At 45.4% G+C, this 18,117-nt stretch overlaps 1 protein-coding gene across 6 annotated transcripts in view; it reads right to left on the bottom strand.

Moving 5' to 3' along the window:
- The window catches only part of LOC135913605 (rho guanine nucleotide exchange factor 11-like), a 253,038-nt gene extending 238,294 nt beyond the window's left edge, over positions 1–14,744 (bottom strand). For 3 of the 6 annotated variants that reach the window (XM_065446119.2, XM_065446121.2, XM_070537837.1), the window contains exon 1: positions 14,561–14,744. In XM_065446119.2, coding sequence (XP_065302191.2) covers positions 14,561–14,589 — 29 coding nt within the window. In that variant the 5' untranslated portion in view covers positions 14,590–14,744. Of the gene's footprint in view, positions 1–5,191; positions 5,304–14,560 lie in introns of all 6 variants that reach the window. The other 3 variants (XM_065446120.2, XM_070537838.1, XM_065446122.2) reach the window with 3 other exon arrangements.
- Between the last annotated feature and the right edge of the window lie 3,373 nt (positions 14,745–18,117).

Below are 18,117 nucleotides of genomic sequence, written 5' to 3'. Positions count from 1 at the left end.
CTGGAGGGGTCTTGGCAAAGTTTAGGTCACTAAGCCCTCTTTGGTATGCATGCTAAGTAAACCAGTATTCCTGCATTCTATCCCCACAGGGTGCTTTTGCCTATGTTCTTTCTTTTTTTCTGGAAGTGAAAGGTTGACATTACACAACATTATTTCTACAGCTTACATAAGAAGACTGGTGTTTGCTTTGGAAGTGCGTGTTCTTTGACCTTACTAGCTAATTTAGCAAGCAACATTTCCGAATTTAAAAAAAGAAGAGAGAAAAAGCAATACAAAATCGAATCCTCTCACTTTGGCCCTTCATCTTTTCCGCTAAGGTACCATATGATGTATCTTTCGTTGCAACCATCCTTACTTTTCCCATGATGATTTCATGCAGAAACACACAAAGCAACAGTACGCCATGTGGCTCAAGGCACTGCACAACCTGCCCTGGAACTTCAGCTAAAGTGCAGCAGACAGCAGGTGCACAGCTGATGTGTGGTGCCCATGGGCAAAGGTGGCAATGCCCTGTGTTGAATCACCTGGATGTTTATGCAACATGTATGCTGGCATATAAGCTAATAAGAATACAGCTGCATTTTACATCCCTCCCCCTTTCTGTGTGACATCATAAGCAGCTGACAGTTACTTGTACTATTTCTCCCACTTATATATGCAAATACATGAGCATTTGTTCCAACTATTTTATATGTAGGCTGTAAGCATACAAACCAGATTGAAATGGATGCTAAAGAGAAAAATGTGTTAATCTGTATTATTAAAATGCGCTTCTACATGTGGGGATCGCACGCGCATCCCGATATCTCCGGAGCGGCCACGCGGTTATCACGCGATAATCACGTGCTCGCTCGCGGAGGGTAGCGAGGAGAGGGCACCTTCGCCACTCCCGCTGCTCTTCGCGCCTGGCCGCGACGCTGCAGCCAAGGCACCCCGTTCCCTCCTTTCCCTTTCTTGGAACCGGGGAGACTCCTCTCCGCCGCTCGGGAGAAGCGCTATTCCCCCGACGGATCTTGGTCTCACGGTGGAAGAGCTAGCGAACGGCCGCATCTCAAATCCGCCGCTGAGACCGCCGCACGCCGTCCCCCCTGTTGCGCCCGGCCTTTGTGTGCGACTCACCGCCCCAGGGCCCGAGCGCGGAACCACTTTGGGTGAGCTGAACTCTTATCAGCCTCTTTTGTGGCTCCCACATGGTGCGGTTTGTTTCACCCCAGACGTGCGGAATTCTCCGCCGCTGCGGTTGTGTTTTGTGCTGTATTTGTATGTGTTCTGGCTGTTGTTGTCTGTTGGAATCATTGTACACCAAGGTGAATAAACACCTTAGGCCGAGACTCACCCTGTCCCCACTGGCCTGAACCCGCCGTGGTCGCAACTCACTGCGAACCGCGGGTTAGGGGTCACAGCTCTGACTGCTAGGGCTGCTGCGAAAGTGCTAGGGAGCGACTGCCGCTCCGCCGGCGCTGTGCGATCCAGAGAAGGGTCAGGTGCGCACGCGCGAGCCTGAGTAATACCCCTATATTTAGGGGGGGATGTGGGGATCGCACGCGCATCCCGATATCTCCGGAGCGGCCACGCGGTTATCACGCGATAATCACGTGCTCGCTCGCGGAGGGTAGCGAGGAGAGGGCACCTTCGCCACTCCCGCTGCTCTTCGCGCCTGGCCGCGACGCTGCAGCCAAGGCACCCCGTTCCCTCCTTTCCCTTTCTTGGAACCGGGGAGACTCCTCTCCGCCGCTCGGGAGAAGCGCTATTCCCCCGAAGGATCTTGGTCTCACGGTGGAAGAGCTAGCGAACGGCCGCATCTCAAATCCGCCGCTGAGACCGCCGCACGCCGTCCCCCCTGTTGCGCCCGGCCTTTGTGTGCGACTCACCGCCCCAGGGCCCGAGCGCGGAACCACTTTGGGTGAGCTGAACTCTTATCAGCCTCTTTTGTGGCTCCCACATGGTGCGGTTTGTTTCACCCCAGACGTGCGGAATTCTCCGCCGCTGCGGTTGTGTTTTGTGCTGTATTTGTATGTGTTCTGGCTGTTGTTGTCTGTTGGAATCATTGTACACCAAGGTGAATAAACACCTTAGGCCGAGACTCACCCTGTCCCCACTGGCCTGAACCCGCCGTGGTCGCAACTCACTGCGAACCGCGGGTTAGGGGTCACAGCTCTGACTGCTAGGGCTGCTGCGAAAGTGCTAGGGAGCGACTGCCGCTCCGCCGGCGCTGTGCGATCCAGAGAAGGGTCAGGTGCGCACGCGCGAGCCTGAGTAATACCCCTATATTTAGGGGGGGATGTGGGGATCGCACGCGCATCCCGATATCTCCGGAGCGGCCACGCGGTTATCACGCGATAATCACGTGCTCGCTCGCGGAGGGTAGCGAGGAGAGGGCACCTTCGCCACTCCCGCTGCTCTTCGCGCCTGGCCGCGACGCTGCAGCCAAGGCACCCCGTTCCCTCCTTTCCCTTTCTTGGAACCGGGGAGACTCCTCTCCGCCGCTCGGGAGAAGCGCTATTCCCCCGACGGATCTTGGTCTCACGGTGGAAGAGCTAGCGAACGGCCGCATCTCAAATCCGCCGCTGAGACCGCCGCACGCCGTCCCCCCTGTTGCGCCCGGCCTTTGTGTGCGACTCACCGCCCCAGGGCCCGAGCGCGGAACCACTTTGGGTGAGCTGAACTCTTATCAGCCTCTTTTGTGGCTCCCACATTGTGCGGTTTGTTTCACCCCAGACGTGCGGAATTCTCCGCCGCTGTGGTTGTGTTTTGTGTTGTATTTGTATGTGTTGTGGCTGTTGTTGTCTGTTGGAATCATTGTACACCAAGGTGAATAAACACCTTAGGCCGAGACTCACCCTGTCCCCACTGGCCTGAACCCGCCGTGGTCGCAACTCACTGCGAACCGCGGGTTAGGGGTCACAGCTCTGACTGCTAGGGCTGCTGCGAAAGTGCTAGGGAGCGACTGCCGCTCCAACGGCGCTGTGCGATCCAGAGAAGGGTCAGGTGCGCACGCGCGAGCCTGAGTAATACCCCTATATACAAGACCAAAAGATCCACCCTTACTACAATATGATCAGGCTTGATAGGCTAGAAAAGATGCAAAAACAAAAGACAGGTGGTGACTACGCTGTATTCCAAAGGGGCTGGACTCTGCCAATTTTGAGAATTTTCACTGCACCATAACGGCCCAAATAGGAAAAAAAGAAAGTACTTTAAAGTTCACGACGTCACACTGATGTATTAGAAGTGGAGTTTCTTCAAAAAATTGAAGTTTTTCCTTCTTTTTCCTTTATGTTAATTGACCTTTTACCACAAAATTAACAAAAATGGTGTTTCGAAAGAAATCAGTCAAAACCGATTCAGCATTTCTCTTTAACACCCCACACCGAACTAAAGCTGATAACATCCCCGCAGTGTAAACTGCACAGCCCATTAAAGATTGTGTTGGAGCAAGTTGGAAATGGCAGCATTTACTACTAACTCATATGTATGAATTGCTTTGCTTCAGTAAAAATCCATGCAAGAGGAAAAGCATCAAAGGTAGCCTCACACTACATTCTTTGAAATGTAGTGAACTCAAAAGGTTCTGTCGTAGAAATGAAAGGTGGAAAAGCTAGTACAGGTTCATACTCGAAATGTTAATTGCAACACATGGACATATGAAACGAAAGTCCTGTTCATGTTTAGCCATGGTGTTTACTATGTTGGCATCTTCAAATTCCTTGATTTTCCTAACTGTTTTTATGAAGATTCCTTGGCAGTCTATGACACTGGAGGTTCAAGCACAATGAAAACAATGGTAGGTTATGGCTTGCCAAGTTACTATGACAGCCCATTATTTTTGACAACTAATACTGGTAAGCTACAAGTCGGAGTGCACTTTCAGATTTAACTAAACCATGTGTATCATGGTACTCCAACCACCCGGCCAGCTTCAGACTAGCAAAACCAGCATACGACACTCATTTGCGAACCACGTAGGTTCCAGTGGAAGTTTCATTGCCCTCTGGTGGCATATCACGAGCTTTGCCATAAATACTGCAGGTACTAATTTCCCCAATTCAGTATAACTGGGGTTTCCCCTGAACTTTCCAGAAAAGGCAAATCCCGTAAATATTCCAGATTTCCCAGGTTGTCCCAGATGGTAGACACACTGGTTTAGATGCACTGCACAGGAAAATGAGACAGGCAGGACACAGTGCACACAGCGCTGTACGCTTAATTATGCATGACCAACATGCCCAACTTTTCACCTTTCTGTTTATGTTCTGTGCACTTTCTCTTAGTCCATCTGTGTTGTTTCACACTGCACATGTCAAGCAGCTCACATTTCAGATACTGCAGTGATGGCACACAAAAATGATGTATGACATGCTAAAGTAAGCATTCCTTAAGTATTGTTTCAGAAAATACATTGCATAGAGATGTGCAGGAGTATGTGTACGCAAGTAAACATGTGCGCTCATATGTGTGCATACCTCGTAGTGTCTTCTGGCACCTTTTGATTCTCATACTTAAAGGGTGGCTAAATTAATGTTGCCCACTCTCACACATTAGGCATTTTGTGCAATTTGACAAAAATTATTGACAGTAAATAAATATACACAGCAGTAGTCTACATTAGGTTCCAAATTGGACAAAATGAATATCCATGCACTGTGTCGGCCAATGAGTACTAATTCTGTTTGATTTTTTGATCTGACATTATACATCAAAAATTTTTGAATGTTACTACTATCACGCTGGTTATTGCCCTTCCACCGAAAATGTTGTTTATAATTTACCCACGCATATAAAGTTGACAACTAAAAGGGCAGCAGTTTGCAAACAGTTTATTGTAATGCTACAGCTCATATATATAGCTCATATATTTCCCCTGTCTAGTCTGTTACCACTTTAGCTTGCATGATTTACCCTCCCTAGAATCCAGACAATTAATCCAGGCTGTGAAGTCAGTACAAACTCTATGGCATGCAAGGGAGACCAAGTTTTTCGTACCAAGGTAGAGCAGTGAAGCACAATTATCATAGATAGTTATACTAAGATATGCAGGCAGCTTGCGTCGACAAATCCGGAGAATGAAAAGCTAATAAAAGCACCTTATTTGCAACATTCAAACCAACAAGTGTCAGTACTGGTGTGAGCACATCAGCTCTGAAAGCTTGGCCAACTTCAGTCACAGGAAAGTATAGCCCACAATGTTTACCTGAGCCTGTCCATAGTTACTGGCGCCATAGAGCCTCATGTCAACCGCGCCAAGATAACTTCAAGCCTCACGTCCAATCATTTTGTTCATCTGCAGTGTACCTGTGGAGTGACTATTCATGAGAGCAGAAGTTACTGAAGGTTCTCACATAGCCAGCAATTAAATACATTGAGTAAAAGTAAAGAGTAACAGTTGTGTAAAAAAGTAAAGAACAGTCTTGGAACAAGCCATCGTACAAGGAAAGGTGCCGGTAAATATACAAACATGTTTTGCTTAGACAAAGCCCACAAAATTTATGAGTGAAAAGCTCATTCCCAAGCATGCTAGTATTGTTCCGTACTGGCTAGTAATTGTTTTAATTTTCCTTTTATTGCAATACTTAACTATGCACAGTCACCATTTAATGCTATTAGCTTCATGCCCAACCCTCACACACCAGGTGTTGTAATTTCCTCATTTTGGAATATAAAACCGATGAAGCCAGGTCAAATAAAAGATAGCTACCTAACGTCATGTTACTTTGTTACATTCATGTGATTATTGCCACCAGATGCTTCACAATCTTTTTTTTTCCGAGTCTCGTATGATCTTGTATTTCCAGACTTATGATTCCACTCTTGCAGTATAATGCCTCACTTGCCCCTGGACGAAGTGCAAGTGGAACACCACCTATGTAGTGGTATCAAAATTCAGCAACGGAACAATTAGACTAACAGTGCTGCAACAATAACAAGACCTACTTCATCAAGGTCAATAAAGCAGATGCTACATCATTCTAAAAGTTCAAAATGCTTTTGTGCCATTGTAAGATTCAGGGTCACAAGTGTCTGCAGTGCAAACGTTAGGCTACTTTCTAAAATGAGGTGTAGCTTCAGAGCTAAAGCCTCTGGAGGTTACTGTGCAGCGATCTTGAGCAAACATACCTCTCGCTCACTTTAAAAGCACAGCTTCTGCTTGAACTAGCAGCACATGGCAGCCAAGGCTAACACCAAACTTCACCTCCAGTAGTTGAATAATAATGTGTCATTAGTCCCATTGTTTTTTGAGGAGTGAACATGTGCAGATCACAAAGAAAAAAAATTTAATAGATAAATAAAATGGCCATAAACTTAAGCTTTTAAAATCCTTTGGTCTAAAATTATTTTCTGTGCTCAGCTGACAGCCTTGACTATTCTGACTGGAATGCTTGCAGGAGCAGCCGCACTTTAAATGAAACTGGTTTGGCATTTCATTCAGCAAACAGGTGCACAACCAAAAAGTTGTGGTGCATTGTAGTTATACTTTTAAGCAAAATCTAAGCTCAGAACATAAAAGAAATAACTTTTTTTCTTTATGCCCTTTTACTTGTCACAAAAAGCTCGAGTTGAGATAATGTGGTGATTCCATTGCAATTATTTTTATATTCCTGTCAGATTCGCTGACAGGAGAGCGTTCTGACATCGTACTTGTGGTGCTGGTGGGGGAGGAGGGGTTGGAGGAGTGGGTGTTGTTGTTCTTGGCAAACTTTAAGCATTCATGGTTGAGTGGAGGGAGGGTAGTGAAGGAAGGAGTATTGAATTCTTCTTGGCTATGTAAGGGTGGTAGGCTGGGCACAGTCCAAGACGGCTAATTGCTATTTTTGGGCTGTGCTTAAACAGTGACTATAAACTGACACCAAGTTTCCTTTGGAACGGTTTAACTTGTTTCTGGTGTTTTGCATGTACCACGACTCCAACAAAAGTCGTTTTTGTTGGTTGGTCTCGGTTGTTAGAAATTCGGTTTCTTCAAAGGCAATATTTGATCCACATCTTCTGAGAGTCCACCTGAAAGTCATAATTAACCCAACCAGACAGGCAATTCTGTCAAAATATTTAGCTCCAAGGTGATGGATGCATAGCTTGGTGATTACATAATAAACTGGCTTAAACATACCACACAAGTGCTACCTACTATACCTCCAGGAGACTCAAACTATCTTAATAAAGCCAGACACATTTCATGAGAGGCTTCATTTCTGTGCAGTGGCCTACATGGTTTGCCATGTACTCTTGGTTTCAAGTCAATGGACAAACATCATTAATAAACTAGACAACCATCATTTGTTTTTCATGGATTATATTCATGTCCTTTTTTTGCTGAAATTCACAGGTAACCTTCGCAGATAATACTATAATACCAGAGCATCGAATAAAAAAATACCGCTATGGACAATCTAATCTACATGCAATTCTCATGGCTACAAAAAGAAGGTTATGGTAAAATGATATGATTCAGTTTAAATAGCAGTTAACAGACATGCTGACAGAAGCGACTACAATACAAAACCGAAAAATATACAGCAGAAGTATTTAGGACATTTCTAAAAGCTTTCCACCATTTTCAATGCTCATGATTTGAAGCTGAAAACATGAACACACTGGTATGTTGTGGATATGAGTTCACAAATATGGAACTAAAAGTACTGAAATACAAATACAAGTCCGTTTCACAGAAGCATGTCCATAATTTGACCCCGAGAAGACTTCTTCAAAACATTCAAGCAATAGACTTGTGGTTTCAAAGCCAATAACAAACAAGCAAGCAAACGAATGCCAAATGCAGAAATATGGCTTCAGTCAGCACTGTCATAGAAAATATACACACATGCCCACAGCACACACTACTGTTGCAAACCAAGGTGCAAATGCCAAGCAGCCTTTCAGATTATATATTTGTCGGTTGTGAATGCAATTAGTAATGCATGTCTTGCGAATCTATCTCAACTTTTCTAAATAAAAGTACAATTGACAGAGATCCAAGCGAGAGGCTCACAGCAAGATGTAGGCTTGTAGCAATGAATTGCAACTGATCAAGGAATGCCTCAAGCTTGAGCCACATTTAGACAAGCTGCCTCATCGAAACGTTAGCTCCAGCCCGAGGCATTCCTCATTCAAGCACTGTTGATTACCATGTTACAGAAGCATAATGAGCTAGGGGCAGCCCCTCAGTCCCAGGCAGGTAGCTTTGATAAGGCTTGTGGTCAACACTTCACGCAAATGTCAATAAACATCTCCAAAAAGTGGTGTTATGCACAGCAGTGTCACATGCTCTCTGTTACGTGCAAGTCATCTCAACTGCATGTGCAACTGAGAGTTGCAAAACTAGTAAAAGGGGATCATGACTAAATTTTGCCCAAAATATTCATTCAGAACTAGCATCTTTGTGGGCTGTCTAAATAATGTTTCATGGACGCAGCACTTTTTTTGCAGCAGGACCTGGTGAATCTAATTGCTTATGTGCAGCGCCCTATTTCAAGGTGACCTGCAGCTCAAAGGCACGTGGAAGCTTCTGTAACAAGCAAACCAGGCAGGCACTGTCAAGCATGAAGCAAGAGGCAAAATATGTACCAATACATAATTTATCATGCTTGAAACATAACATTTCATGCTGAAAAGAAAAAAAGATGAAAACTAAGACATATATCAAGGCCACAAAGCATTTACATTTGAAGCAGCTAGCACAGTTCCTACAGGATTACCTACATTAAGCAATTTTGTTCAAATATATCAAATCTGTTTCTGCTTTGCAAATACCTTAACTGAAGCTTCCATGGAGCTTTAGATCTTTACTGGGTTTCTAGCATTTTCTTGTCAGATTTTTTTCTAGAATCTGGCATCTATTGTCACTGTTTAGACCAAAATAACAGGATGCAAACTGAAGTTTTGTTATTTAGGCAGTGGAAACTGCCAAGACATTATATCTACAACACCACTGGCCTATCCTTTAATCCATATATGCCTTAACTTTGCCAAAAACCTAAAAATATTTTTTGAATAAAGACCCTTCAAAGGCTTTAGAATGTAGTATGAGCAGTTTCTTGACAGAAATTTCTGTTGTACTGTCAATTTCGAGGCATCCTACATATAGGACACTAGGTGAATGCAGTACTGATCAAGTGTAATAAAATATAAAACCTTTTGTACAAACTCTCCTGCAAAATTTCTTAATGCGTGGTGGTTTCCTTAAGGCAGTGGGAATAAAGTTTGTCCTGCAGAGTCACAATGTGGTTGAATGGGCCAAGTCAAGTTTCTGTTTTCAACAAATACTGTAGGCACTTTCGATGCAATGACTTATGACCATAAGCTTTCTGTGCTAGGCTCATTTGAAATGTGTGCAACTCAGCTTCATCAGTTTCACCATGCACAACTGGAAGGTATCGCTGGCAAAAAAAAATAAAAAAGCAAAAGCAAGTAGAGCAGAATACCACTTCTTGCCTGTATGACAGGGCAGTATATTGCAATATGTTGGTCAAGTAACTCCATGTTACCCATGTTAGCATTATATCCGGTGATTATAAAAAGTTCGGATGTTTTACCATGGCATTTGAATTGCTTTCTCTTGAGTGCCTCATAACCAGTAGTTTATGTTCCACATCATGAGCATTATAAACGACTGAAACAGTTTTGTAGCACTTAGAGTGAGACAATTACCTCAGACTCACAATCAACTCTATAATCGAAAACTGGCAGCCATACTTTGAAAATTACTTGAATGAATAAAGCTTGAATAGTACTGTATCAGTCTTGGAAAGGCACACCAAGGAGAAGAGCGCCTGGAAGCGCTTCACCTTATCCCTTGTAAGCACCGATTCTTCTGCAGTGCATAGTAGTTTGTCATATATACAAGAAACGTAGCTACTTCATCAGTGAAGCTTTTCAAATGTATCCATTGCAGTCAAGGTTGCTTCTACATTAATTGGATGGCCACAGAACTGGATACTAAAAACCGTGTTCAAGACTGCAATTGCGCTTTCTATAAAATTTTGAACATTATGCTGGTGGTTCAGTGATAACCTTGACATCATCACTGCATTGCAAAGCTTTGCCTACTCCTTCAGCCAGAAAAGTGCCATCCAGCAAAAGGTTCATGCTGGTGGCATACTGATAACTTATTTCCTCATCAGTTACAGCTACAGCATGATTTCAGGTGGAAGAATACAGACGGATGACTGCACCTCATTACGAGTGTAAGTTTGATTCAAAATTGCCTTTAGCCTTAGTGGACCTTTATGTGATAGCTTGAGCAAAGGATTTCTACTCTCCCAAGAAAAAGGACCAAAAGAGTTTGTGACACAAATTCTTGATGACATCAGAACAAAAGAGTTTCTGACACACATTCTTGATGACATCAGTCTATTTGGTAGTGTCTGACGCACCCACTACAATTAGCCTTCAAAACCACACCTAATCTGCCCACATATAGGACACCACCTTTTGAAATGTTGAGACAAAGTTTTAAATACACATCACAGATATCTCATCGTATAGGAAATTTGTCACTTATGGACAGGTAATCACAATCTCAGCAACAACAAATTATTTTTGCATCAATTTCATTATCTTTTTCTGCAGGAGATGGCACCCTTCTCGATGGCTGCATGCACAGAATGTCGAACCTTTTGCCACAAGAAAAGGTCTAGATATACGCTTACCAAAATTTACACAAGCAATAGTTATCATTTCGCAAATACAGGTAGTGGCCTCAAGATATTCTAGAAGGAATGTGTGTAGTAACAGGAAACAAAAGTCAGAGCAGTACATGTAGGACACTAGGCCTACATAGGTAACCACATATATGCAACATGAGATTCGAATCAGGAACTGTCAGAGTGTGTTATCAGAGCAGCAATAGCAAGCTGCCAATGTGCGCACAAGCAAATTACTCTTGCCACAGATTGCAAAATGCAAGTGGCTGATAATGCATCAGAGGCTAAGCTACACCTTCTGTCTTGGGCAGAATGGTAGAACATCCAACAAACGTTAAGGAGGAATGACATACAACACAAGTTTTAAGTGATTAATATTTAATTCTGCGTTTGTACTTGACAAAACCACAATTACAAGGCACGCCAGGAGACTCTGGATTAATTTTGACCACGTGGGGTTCCTTAATGTGCACGGTACTAGGACGTCCTTGCATTTTTCCCCCATCGAAATGCAGCTGCCAGGATTCGATCCTGCCACCTCGTGCATTAGCAGCGCCACGCCGAAGCCACTACTCCAACATGGCGGGTGACACATACCATAGGTCTGGTGCAGTGCACTCTTTCTTGATGTTTGTATAACATTCCACAATACTGCCAACCAAAATGACATCGGAGTTATCACAATAAGGACTTGACAACCACTGCTGGTGTCGTGTTGACAGGAATCAAAGATATGATGCCATAGTAGTATGCCAGTGACAAAACAAAAGAAGTGTGAATGACTGCCAATGCCAAAATGCCTATGTTAATGACTCAGAATTTTTTTTAAATTTATGGACGCTGCAGAAGCTAAATATCAGCTGCATGGCTGCCAGGGTACAGGCATAAGAACAGCCACAGTCAAAAGCAGAGGTTAACAGTGTCAATGAGGAGTGAGCGAGAATTCTCCCATAAACTAACTACTAACTTCAAACGTGCTTCATTCACAAGTGATACGAAGGTCATTCAAAAATTTATCTACTCACACTAAGTGCATCTTGCAAGACAAATGGATTAAGGACTCCAGAATAGCTCAGAAATTGGCAACTGCAGGTTCAGTTTCAATAAACCTTCGTGCAAAGGCAAGCTGACAGCAGCAAGCATGCCAGTCAGTTCCTATCTACGTGTCATCAAACCCAAGAAGGCCTCTGTGAATGATGCAGATTCCAACGGATGTGCCATTTATATGAAGTCCTGACCTGGCTCTCTTTGATCATTTCCTGCTGAAGTTTTCCAAACAAACCGAAATTTCCAAGTGACGAAAACGTCAAGGATGCTGTGATGGCCTTGTCTGATAAACAGCAGAATTTTTTACAAAGGGGTTAAAGTCACTGCAGAGAAATGTTGTGAAAGCTGTTTTTCTATACCACCAAGGTAGATAATTTATTGAGTACCACTCGCACCTCTAAATATGTATGCAGTGAAAGTGAGCCACTGGTTTCCGTCAGATGTCTTTTGCTAGTGGCCTGTTAATTCTAACCATAAACATGTTTTTTGACCACCTTGTTGGCTTTAGAAACTGTAGAAAGCTTTCCAGAGCTACACATGAACACAGGATACAAGGATCCCAATTGCACTGCTGGTGTGGATACTTTCAAGAGCCATCCCACTTAAAACATTTCTGGATAATGCAAAACATTATGCTACCTGCTACATTTAGCTACCATTATGCTAGCTAAATGGCATGAAGTGCTTGAGGGATACTTATGAACGCTATTGGCATTATTTTTCCTGACGTATGCAAGTTTGTGGCAGTCAGTGCAAAACAACTCAACAGGTGGATGACAATGTTGACCAAGTGGCATAAGTTAAGAGTTATACCATAAATAAGTTTGCTCATTTGAACATATTACTGCAGATCATAAGAGCAGAATTGTTGGGGCTGATGTACTACTAAGCAGAACAAGTATTTCTAAATTTCTTTGCCATTTATTTTTCAAGAACATCCGCGTACCATATCATGTAGTGATTCAAATGAGAAAAACTGCCCTCAGAAGAACCAGACCTAATTCTTGACCGGGCTTGATTAGTTAATTATGTGTAATAGTGAATGGGTCCATTAGTAGCATACGAAGGTGCCCTATTAGTTCCATTTCTGCTTTTTACAATGTAGAAATGGTTTCGCATATAAGACACCACACATAGCAATCCTTTTCATTTTACCAAGTGGTAAGGGCCATAAAAACTGCTTAATGTAATGAAACTGAACAGTATTAGGCAAACACCCCAATATATTTCAGCTACAGCCTGGCAAAATAAAGGGTAAGCAGTTTCTCACTTGACCAACTAAGCATACTGAACTTTATCTAGTACGTTGCTAATTCCTTTCCCCTCTAAACAACTACTATTCTTACTGCTACTACTACTACTACTACTCTTACTACCGCTGCTGTTAGCGCTTAAGTCATGCTTAAATACGCCGCGATCATGTCCAAACAGATCAATGTCAGACATTTATATTGGCCCTCACGCCAATACCTTTGCTGTGAACATGAAGAAGCTCTGTTCACCATGAGCATCTAGTTGCCTAATAATACTCTCTTACATTGCAAGCGACGCTTGCATGAAACTAGGCAAACCAGAGAAATACATCCAATAATAAAAAAAAACATGTGAAAAGTTCACTTTGTATTCCGCACTAGGCAACGTCAACAAATTACTCTCCTTTGCTGTCGCTGCCAAACATCTTGAAAGAACGCATTACAACATAATTAAACTCCTGATTGTCTAACTGTGCACAGGCGAAGCGTGCTTCGAGTCATACCAGAAAACATCAGCAGTTCTTGTATTGCCAACAGTATAAAGAACAGGTGTATGCGAATTCACTGTTAGCAACAGTATATTTAAGCAAACGTGTCTTCGACCATGGCTGCCACGCACAAGCAGCCATCGGACAGAAACGACGCTCTACGGGCCACGGATGCAGGGCAATGCAATATACACTGCCGCGAGTCATCGGTCGTGCACAACCGTCGCGGGCGCTTTCCACTACCGCCGATTCGCTGATCGGTTGACCCAGCCACGACACACTGCCCGTTCAACAAGGACAGATTAACCAGTCCGTACAGACACGCCCCTGTAGAGTGAACGGAGCGCGCAAAGCCCGCGACAGGAATCGGGGCGCAGTCCTTCCGTTTCGCTCCGCGCCCGGAGCCTCGAGCGTAGGCCGAATTCCGCGTTAGCAGCCGAGAAGCCGCTGGGGTCTCCATTCAAAGCTGGCATGCCAAGGGTCGCTACAGCGCCCACACCAACCCCTCGGGCGACGCGACGGGGCCCCTCGGGAGTCCCGTACGCGGGTCGCGGCCCCAGTACCTCTCGCCAACCTCCGGGTCGAGGGAGCTCTGTGAGAGGAAGCCCGTGGTCCTGAATTGCTGCCGCGTGTCAAGAGCGGCATTGCTTCAAGTTGCCGTGCTCGCCGTCGACGCACTGACCGACTCGAAAGCGGACCTCAGTAGTTAGGCCTAACACGCCAACGTACAGAGCTCCGGGACTCGATCAGATGGCTTCTGTGCGATGCCTGGCGTATGCCAACTCGTTCACAGGCCGTACAAATGCTTTAACTCCTTGCAGCTCGCACAGAACGCGGTTCCCGGCGAGGAAAGGACGCGGATAGACACACCCTAAAGTCCGTCCGTGCGTCTCCAAACGGTTGCTATGTCCGGGCTGATTGCGATGACCTTTCGTCTCAACGCTCGCTTGAGATTCGAACAGATGACTCGCGTAAGTGTATTCCACGATGCAATTCGGCGATTTCCGACAGCTGTCATCGCTCAGTATCGCAGGCATCTCCGTCGACCCCCAGCGATCGGATCCGAGGGCAAAGCAACACACCAGCGTTCTTTGACTGCTGACAGCAGAACATTATGTGAAATATGACATTGGCTTACCTGTCGTGCAGGCCGGGGGATATATCCATTATTCCAAGTATCAAGGGTAATCACATAATCCCACTGCACTCAAGTCGTACATAAAAACAAACTTTCCATAAACAACCAATGCACAAGCCATCAAGACTAATATGGCTGACGGGCGAAGCACGGAATGCACGCCGGGAAATCATTGTCACTGGACAGATGAAGTCAGCTGAACCAATGCCTCTAATACTAGATGCCAGCCGCGTTGCTCGCTTTCCCATTGCGGCGGCGGTACCCTCAGTTGAAGTTAGTTCAGCACAGATTCCGTGAGGCGGCGCTCGCTGCCTTTTCAACTTCCGGCGGATGTGGCAGCGGCGGCTGAATGCTCCGCCGGCGCTTTTTATGCGCGGGCGTCTGTTAGCGAGCGTTATCGCGGGCCTCCGAGATGGCAACAGACGCCATGGCAATCTCGAAGGCCGCAGCACCTGATTTAGGTTGCAGACGTTCGCCACAAGCGGCGCTCGTTGCCTTTTTGCGGAGGAGAGAAAAGGAAGAGGGCCAGGAACCGAGTTTATGGACAACGCGGCTGGCATCTAGTAAAGGAGGCATTGGCTGAACCAATGCTTGCTTTACTAGATGCCTGCCGCGTTGTCTGGTCGCTCGGTTCCGGGCCCTCTCCCTTTTCTCTCATCCGGATGGATGGATGGATGATTGTGGCTCAACCCTTTGAATCGGGCGGCGGCGACGCGCGCCACCTAGCCTTTAATCGTTCTATATGCATGCATACCTATGTATTTACTCCTTTACTTTTGCGTTGATATTGTCCACCAATCAGATAGCCTCCGTTTAGTTATTTCTACCTGTTCAAAGTCTATTCTACTTTCACTGTCTTTAAAACCCAAGGCTTTGAATAGTTCCCCGTTAGATTCAACTGCAGGGTTAAGTTGTTTACAAGCAAGTATCAGGTGTTCCGCCGTTTCCTCCTCCTCTCTACACGCCTCGCATACCAAATCTATCTCCTGGTATCTGGCTCGGTACGTTTTAGTCCTCAGTACACCTGTCCTGGCTTCGAACAACAATGAGCTTCCCTTAGAGTTATCGTAAATATTTTCTTTGGCTATTTCTTGCTTAAACGTCCTGTATGTCTCCAATGCCGATTTGGTTTGCATCTCTGTACTCCACATAACCCTCTCTGCCTCCTTAACCTTTTTCTTGAAAGATGATTCCTTACTTGTTCCCCCGCTACTGCCCAAGTATTTGCTTGTCAATTTTCTAGTTCGCTTCCTCCACCTCGTGTCAACATTCCTCGTGCATAAGTAACTGAAAACCTTCCTAGCCCACCGAATTTACCCCATTTTTCTCAATCGCTCCTCAAAGGCTATCTTGCTACTAGCCTCTCTGCCCTCGAAAGAAGACCATCCCAGATCCCCCTGCACTCCAAGATTTGGTGTCTTGCCATGTGCTCCCAGAGCGAGCCTACCCACCCCACGTTGCCTAATTTCCAACTGTTGCCGGGTCTCTGTTCTAATACATAGAACCGCATTGGCAAAAGTCAGGCCTGGTACCATTACCCCCTTCCATATCCCTCGTACTACCTCGTACCTATTGTAGTTCCACAGTGCCCTACTCTTCATAATCGCTGCACTTCTGTTACCTTTAGTCGTTAGATATTTTTCGTACTCTGTCAGATACTCAATGCCATTATTTATCCACACCCCAAGGTACTTGTATTTATCGACTATCTCCAGCGTGGCCTCCTGTATCTTATGCTCGCCGCAACTGTTATCATTAAAAATCATGACTGCTGATTTTTCTTTGCTAAACTTCAAGCCTAATCTGTCTCCTTCTGTACCACATATGTCCATTAATTCCTGCAGATCTTCTGCATTGTCAGCCATTAATACAATATCATCCGCGTACATCAGTCCTGGTAATGACTGTTCAATCAATTTTCCTTGCTTGAGAAATGATAGGTTGAAGCCGAGTCCGCTTTGCTGTATTTTGGCCTCTAGACCTTGTAGGTACAGCATAAACATCAGAGGCGACAATGGGCACCCCTGCCTAAGCCCCCGCCGAATCATTACAGGCTCCGAAACCTGCTTTTCCCATTGTATAATCACCCGGTTACCTTTATAGATATCTTTTAAGAAATTGGTTACTCCATCTTGCACTCCTAAAGTTTCCAGAATGCCCCACAAGCCCTCTTGAAGTACACTGTCATAGGCTCCCTTGATGTCCAAAAAAGCCAGCCATAGGGGTCTGTGTTCCTTTTCAGCTATTTCAATGCACTGTGTTAGCGAGAACAGATTGTCCTCTAGCCTCCTATGCTTCCGGAACCCATTTTGTAGCTCTCCAAGTACCCCCTCGTTCTCTACCCATGCCTGCAGTCTGTCCTTTATAATCTGCATAACCACCCTGTAAACCACTGACGTCGCTGTTATAGGCCGGTAGTTATTTATGTCAGCTTTGTCCCCCTTTCCCTTATATATATTTCCCTTAGAGGCGCTCGTTGCCTCCGCAAGAGGCAACGAGCGCCTCTCATGGCGAACACCTGCAACTTGCAATCCCGTGCTGCGGCCTCTGAGATTAACACGGCATCTGTCAACGTCTCGGGGGCCCGCGATAACGCTCGCTAACAGACGCCCGCGCATATTGGCCTCGATCTCCACCACTGGAAAAGCTGGCGCCACCGTCGGCGTGACGTGCTAGGAGGGATCACGTGGACATAGCGGCCGCGTCGGCTGCTTCGGGCGCGCCGAAGCGAGCTGAAAACGAGTTTATATTCCCTCGTACGCTGCAGTGCTCATTTAGTGGCGAAATTATCCCGCTTCGAGTGTCTCCTTCACAACGCTTCAAAGCACTACAATAGGTAGTGGCTGTCTTTGAAGGCGCGCAACATGGTCGGATACTGCTCGGTGCCGCAGGGCCGGACGCACTTAACGGAGGCCGGTGTCAGCCTTATTCTCACGTAGCCGCAGGACAAGAAAATGCGTGAAGCTTGGCTCGCGAAACATAAAACTGGCAAACAGTCATCGGCTATAACTCGGTTATGCAGCAAGCACAGACGCGAGGAAGATTTCTGCTACGGCGCCCGGTCTGCGATGTTCTGAAAACGCGCACTGAGACGCTCGCCCGAGTCCGCTGCCCGACTAATGTCATGACGGTTTGGTCTATGAACTTGTCGATGCTATAAATACTGGCAAGTTCAGTGGAGTGGAAAGGCAGCGGTTAGAAGCACATTTAAAGAAAGCATGGCATATGGTCATGTTTGTGTTATGAATTAATGTACTGGTAACAAAAAAGGAGCAGCGGGAAATTGCATGCTGAGAACACCGATAAACATACAGTGCGATGCAACTCGAGGAATAATATTGAAAGGTGAAAGAATTTAGAAGAAAGAAAGATTGAATCGTCGCGACGGCACATTACAGTCCCCGTAGGCGTCGACGTCTGTACAATGAAATTATTTTCGAACAGCTCTGATAGCGCCCACGCAACAATGGTTGCTTGTATACTGTCAAATGCTCATATTCTGCGGCCTAAAGCTCATGGCACGGTGAGAAAACGCGCGCGCGGAGAAATCGGAACAG

Source organism: Dermacentor albipictus, chromosome 4 (genome assembly GCF_038994185.2).
Source record: "Dermacentor albipictus isolate Rhodes 1998 colony chromosome 4, USDA_Dalb.pri_finalv2, whole genome shotgun sequence".
Classification (NCBI taxonomy): domain Eukaryota; kingdom Metazoa; phylum Arthropoda; class Arachnida; order Ixodida; family Ixodidae; genus Dermacentor; species Dermacentor albipictus.
The sequence above is the reverse complement of the archived record's forward strand: the minus strand, read 5'-3'. Positions and strand labels throughout refer to the sequence as shown.